The sequence below is a fragment of the Neophocaena asiaeorientalis genome, unplaced genomic scaffold (assembly GCF_003031525.2).
Source record: "Neophocaena asiaeorientalis asiaeorientalis breed wild unplaced genomic scaffold, Neophocaena_asiaeorientalis_V1.1 scaffold648, whole genome shotgun sequence".
Classification (NCBI taxonomy): domain Eukaryota; kingdom Metazoa; phylum Chordata; class Mammalia; order Artiodactyla; family Phocoenidae; genus Neophocaena; species Neophocaena asiaeorientalis.
This window is the reverse complement of record NW_020172781.1, coordinates 5,048,383-5,054,583: the sequence shown is the minus strand read 5'-3', so window position 1 is coordinate 5,054,583 and position 6,201 is coordinate 5,048,383. Positions and strand designations below refer to the sequence as shown.

General features: G+C 45.9%; 1 protein-coding gene across 6 annotated transcripts in view; it reads right to left on the bottom strand.

Annotated features, from left to right (window-relative positions):
• Window positions 1–6,201, bottom strand: part of SSH1 (slingshot protein phosphatase 1) — a 65,052-nt gene that overhangs the window by 36,819 nt on the left and 22,032 nt on the right. For all 6 annotated transcript variants that reach the window (XR_003002785.1, XR_003002784.1, XM_024741561.1 and 3 more), the window contains one exon: window positions 2,993–3,096. Coding sequence is in view for 4 of the 6 variants with exons in the window: in XM_024741561.1 (XP_024597329.1) it covers window positions 2,993–3,096 (104 nt within the window). In the remaining 2 variants the exon portion in view is untranslated. The remainder of the gene's footprint in view (window positions 1–2,992; window positions 3,097–6,201) is intronic.

Sequence of the window (6,201 nt, the reverse complement as noted above, 5' to 3'; positions counted from 1 at the left end):
AAAAGAGGCAGTAATCCGGAGTCAGCTTTTGAACATCTCTGAGCGGCCCCAGGGTCCCAGGGGTGCCTCTGGGCTATAGGGACGGGAAGAAAGGTTCTCTGAGGCAGTGAGTCTCCACAGCTACACAGGATCCACCTCACCGAAGAAGGGCTGTGTGCCCCAGGCACAGGGGCCCCCGTACCTGAGCTTCGTAACTAGCAAGTAGCGAGGGTGGCTCTAGTGCCACTTTTTTCCTAGCTTATGTGTATTTCAAAAAGGAAGTGTCTGCATGGGGTTCTTTCTGAAGAAATGGTTCATCTGTAAAGATGCTGATCTAGAAGAAAGTGCAGGGAGTAACTCATAGAAAATCCATATTCATTTCAATTTGTGCAACACCCTGAAGAAAGAGAATTATCTTTAAAAAAAATTACCCTATAGATCACAATTAGAACCCCAGAGGGATCAATCCATTGGATGGGTTCCTTTTGCAAAAGCGTCCTTTGAATTTTAGGGGAGATTGACAAATGATGTCCAAATGGTACTTCCTGCCTCAGAGAGGAATCAGGTCGTTGGAAACGTGCCCCCTCGTCTGTTCTCTTACAGGATCCCACAGTGGAAGACACCCTACACTGGCACCACGTCCTACGAGGGATGACTTGGAAGTAACGGTCCCTGTTCCCATCTTGTCCCCAACAGCACCCTCACCTGTCGTGTCACCAGCGTGATTGGGAGGGCACACAACCACCACGGCTGGTTCTGGGCCCACCTGGGCCCCACCCCCACCCCCACGAGCCACTCCGAATCGCAGCAGCGCACAGACGAAAGCAGAAACCAACCCCTTAACTGATGAGTGGCTCAGTGAAAGGGACGTTTTCCACACAGTGGGACTGTCTGCTGAGATGTGCAATTGCTGACAGAGAAAAATCCCAACCCCGGCCTGGTAGCCACACACAGTCTCTACGTTCAAGTGTTCAGTAAGCACTTGCAAAAAAAAAAGGCAGAGAATGTGAGCCTAAAGCATAGGTCAGCCCTGGAGAGAGAGAGGCTCAGCCTGACCGCACTGCCTGACATGAGCTGAATTACTTGCCATGGACAGAGTTAACCCTCCACTGTACTCGGCTCGGCATGGGGGTTCGCTTAGGGGACTGTGGGTCATCCAGGGGACGTGAAGTCTAGTCTGTGCCTGCCCCAGGGTCGTCTACTGAGCATCTGTGGACAGTGGGCGCCCCCCGTCTTTTGGAGTTCACCAGCCCTCCTAGACCCTAGGGCAGAAGAGCCAACACACTAGGCTTCCTTCCTACTCTCGTGTACATGCCAGAGATGTGCCAACCAGCAGGACTTAGGGTTTTTACACGACGGTTTTGCAGTCACTTTCCCCAGGCTCACACACAGTACGAAAATATTCTTTGAATTAGAGGAAGGAGACGTTTCATACTTAGGGAACAAAGCTGAGCACTGGCTTTGTTTACGGGTTATGGTTAAGACACAAACAACAGTTACACTCTTAACAGGGCAGAACCGTTAGCAAACTCAAGAACGAAGGTTCTGTTTATAGTGGTATTGTACCAGCAGTCACCGTAGCAATAACTACAGCAATGTACGCTGAGCACCTAAGAGAGGGTAAGTCCGTTTATGTGCGTAAATTTTAAATTCCACGACGTCTGAGTTACCAATACTTGATGCTCGTTGTAAAGATTAGGAAACCGAGGCTTAGAAGTTGACTATGAAGGTTCTGTACAGCTGTAGAACTGGGATCAGAAGCCAGCTCTGTCTGGCTCCAAAGCAAATATTCTTTCCATGAAACACACTGCCTCCTTGGGCAGGAAGATTGTTTCCTTAGCTTAAAACAGACCTAAATCTTGATTATAAACATCAGTATGTGAAAATATTGACTGAGCCTTCGTGTTTGCTATAAAATGCAAGATAGGAAATTCTAACCTAAGCACTCAGCTCCCAAATGAGGCTGGATGACTTGAGGTGAGACAAACAAGATGATCCAAGTGACAAAAAAAACTGGCCCCAACTGCTAGCTGCTTTGACCTGCCATTGTTCTGAAAAGGCAGAGGCCTTTCCAGCTCCTACTCCGACACGTGCTGCCCGTTCAAGAAGTTCCTGCAGAGGCTCCCCACCAGCTACAAAGATCCACTTGTACGCAAGTGTTTCCTGAACTCCTCTCTCCAAACTGCCTTCAGGTTCAGAGTCAAGTCACCTAAGAAAACCAGTCTTGTTACTTTGCAGGCATCTCTTATTTGCTTCCTTTTGGACCTCAATTAATACTCAGTTTGATCCCCACTTTATCACTTCTGTCTACTTCCGAAAAAAAAAACCCACCGTTAAAGAATAAAGACTTCCTACCCCAGTACGTGCCCAAGGCTCGTAAAGAAATTCCCCAAATGAGAGTTTTCCAAAAGCTCAGAGAAATGACGGACTAGGCACCTAGGACCCCAGGGTGGTTATTTTCAAGGGGACCATATCTGGCTATAAGGCTTTCTGGTGCATTTGTTCAAAAGTCATCCTGGGGCTTCGCTGGTGGCGCAGTGGTTGGGAGTCTGCCTGCCGATGCAGGGGACACGGGTTCGTGTCCCGGTCCGGGAGGATCCCACGTGCTGTGGAGCGGCTGGTCCCATGAGCCATGGCCGCTGGGCCTGCGCGTCCGGAGCCTGTGCTCCTGCCCGCGTACCCAAAAAAAAAAAAAAAAAAAAGAAAAAGTCATCCTGTAACTTAAAATCTGCAGTTAACTGATACACTGAGTAGGAAATCTTCATATCCAAACAGAAAGCTGCTGACCTTCTTACGTAGACACCGTGGTCAAAGGGTCGCTGGCTCCCGGTGCCATCTGGAAAACGTGCGTGGCCTGCTCAAGAGCCTCTACCTGCACCTGTCATTATAAACCTGTGCTCCGCTATCTCCCTGGCCTTGAAAACCAGCAAAGTGCTCACCACCAGTAATGGAGGGATCCTCTGTGGCCCAGAAAATAAGTCCCAGGGTAAGAGCGTCAATTTAGAGCCATCACCTGCATGCTTGTGGGGATGCTGAAGACTCCGCTGGCCTTGAGGGCTGCTTCCCTGTTGTAAGAAGAGGGCTGCTCCTTTCACCATGAAAAAACTCTCACTTAAGCTGTGGGGGAAAAAACCAGAGCACAGTTAGGCTGGAATTCACAGAGGAGAATGGGCAGAGACATGCTGCAGAGGAAAGGCTGGACAGTGGCATGTAAAATGCAAATGGGATAAAATAGCTTCTATAGTAATTTCACACCATACTCCCCCCAAACCTTTGCTACAAGCCTGCTGCTGGAGAGTTTACGTGATAAAATAATGCTTCGGCTAAAACACCCAAGGTTCTCCGTGGGGTCCTCCAGAGCTAGGAGCCCCATCCTGCAGGATGCTGTAAAGGGACCGCTCTGTAATACAACATCTTCTAAAAATAGAGACCAACTCTCTGATGAGCAGAGGGTGGCCCCCTTTCTGAATCTTTCGTACTCTTGCTGTTGATCTTTGCTTCTAACTCTCTGAACTTTTAACAACCTCACTGCTTCTTGGTGTCTTCCCTTTACAGAATACAAGGAAGATGAAATCAACTTTCACTATTTGTTTGCATCTTAAGAAAAGTGGGTGGCTATTGACCAGTTTAACTTAGTCAAGCTTGCTGTGTGGAAAACCTGTAGAAAATCTCAAGTTGACCCAATGAATTTCTCAGCAGAATGAATCTTTGGTCTTTGTTATTTTAATAAAAGCAATCACATTTATATTCAACATATAGTTTTAAAAATTACAATAAAAAATTTCACTTTCACGATTTGGCTACCAAAACAAAATCTTTATCTTATGCAGAAATTAAGACTGTATAAACCAATGGACTATATTAGCTATTAATTACCACGAATTATTTAAAAATAACATCATCTCTGAAACCTATACATAAGATACACCAAAATTAAGTGTTTTTTTTCCTGTGGGGGGAGGGTTGTACCACCTATAATTATCTTCTATTTCTTAGCATCTTCCAAACTTACTATATTGAGCAAATATTAACTTTTATAAATGATTTTTTAATTTTCAAAGTAATATAAAACATGTACTATACTTTACAATGCAAAAACATTTCATGTTTATTAATTTTGTGAAAGAAGATCACAGTTCAAATTATAGGGAACTATACAAATCATTCATTCTCTCTTCAGTAACCAATAAACAATTTGATTTGAAAAAAAAATCTCTAAGTAACAGGAGTGCTATTTTTTTTTAATAGAAAGCAAAGCAATTCCTGACAGAAACACAAGGACATTTTCTGTAATATAAAACAGCAAAATCACCACTGCCCCAGACAGCTAATGTAAGTAGTTAAAACACTCTCATCCTGGAATAAAAAACTCAGCTAAGTCTAAAATACAACCCTAGGAGCTAAGAAAACTCACCACATGGACTAGCATTTAAGCCAGCAGCTCCTGGAACTGAAAAATGGTTGTCTTCCGTACTATGAAGTCCACAATAAAATCTGTTCATTTTTCTGGTTAAATTCTCATGCTAAAAATCATGACGGCTCAAATACCAAATATGAAGGTTTCAGTTCTGCCCCTCTCATCCAGGCCTTTGAGTTACGGACAACTTGGCTTTCTCTCCTTCCTAAAGGCAACGCTTTACACATGGACAGCACTTCTGCATCTACCATCATGCATGTACTGCCAAGTCATCCTTTCCACTCTGTGAGTCCCGTATCTATGCTGCAAGTTTCAAGTGTTGAGGAGCCCAGGACTATAAATAATGGAAGAAACGAGAAGCATCCTTTCTGTGAGTCTCACTTACCCACGGGAGACAAAAAGCTCTTTAGCATCCATTGGCCAACAGAAAATCCAGGTTGTCTAGTTTTAGCAAATTGCAGACTTACCCAACACTTTTCCACCCCCGAAACTTATCACCCACTCCTTCCTTAAAACCCTACAACTGAGTTTGTTTTCAGAACTATGCTGTTTTAGATAGACACGGATCACTTACTACCTATTCTCATCACTGTCTAAAAGACTCCAAAACACATGAAACTTCAAACAACAATCAGTTCATCGAAGCAGCTGGGGAAAAAAATCTTTGCAAGGCATCATCAACCTCTTTTTGTTCATGAGTTTAAAAAAAAAAAAAAGGAAAAAAAAATCCATACTGACCAGAAACCTGAGCCCTCTGGAAACAGCCAGCCATTGACGGTGACCTTTGCCTTGGAAATCATGGGCAAAAATTCCCCTTGGTTTCCCTTACATTTCCTTGGGGAAAAAAAAAAAAAAAAAGGAACAATGCAAAAGCATAGGCTGGTTTTATCCCGTGATCACTTACAAGGCCAGTTGCTCCTCAGTGTTCCTGAGGCCAATACAGAATCACAGCCTCCCAGCTACACGTGAAGTCAGGGGGCTGTGTGGACGGGGGCCCTGAACACTGTGCCTCTGTCCTCCTCCCGAAATTAGTCACAGGCGTTTACTGTAAAGAGGAGATTTGAAGCTGCAGGGAAGCTCAGAGAACAACACATCATCCCAAGCCCGTGAGATGGTCCTGCATCTGCAGAGACAGTAAGCAGATACAGCACGAGGAAAACCTCACTGGATGACTCTCGGAGGCGAGAGGCCACAGAGCACGGCAGTCATGGGACTTGGGAAAACGAGACACAGATATTCTTTATGACCCTGTTTCCCGTCTTCTGCTCTGAGCTCACTCTGGGCCCAGAGCCTCCTGCGCCCTGTGGGCGGCTGACGTGAACACTCTCTCCCAGCCAGGGGCCAGGGCTCTGATACGAGAGGCGCAGAACCCGATTCAATCCATCAGTCTCAAGACACCCCGCCGGGGAAGGAAGTCCCTTACGAAATCCATTTCGGGGTTGAGGGTGGGGGGCACTCGTACTTTACTAGGTTCTGGGGACAAGGAAACCAACTCACAAACCACCCATCCCAACTATGGAGAAATCAGCCTTCTGCCCAAAGATGCTGGTGCCCTGAAGAGAGCGACTAAAGCTCCAGGAGGTCAGACCCAGGCAAACAAAATGTAAAAGTCCTGACTGCGGATTAAGAACAAGTTCAGCCCCTGGCCTCCCTCCTCCATCCTCACCGCTTTTATCTCCACAATACAGATATGTCTCAGACCCCGGTTTTAGGAGATGACACGGGCTCATAATTTCTGCAGGGCACTGCAGACAGACAGGATCCTCCAGAAAACCCCAGCCCTCAAAGCAGCAACAGTCAGCTTC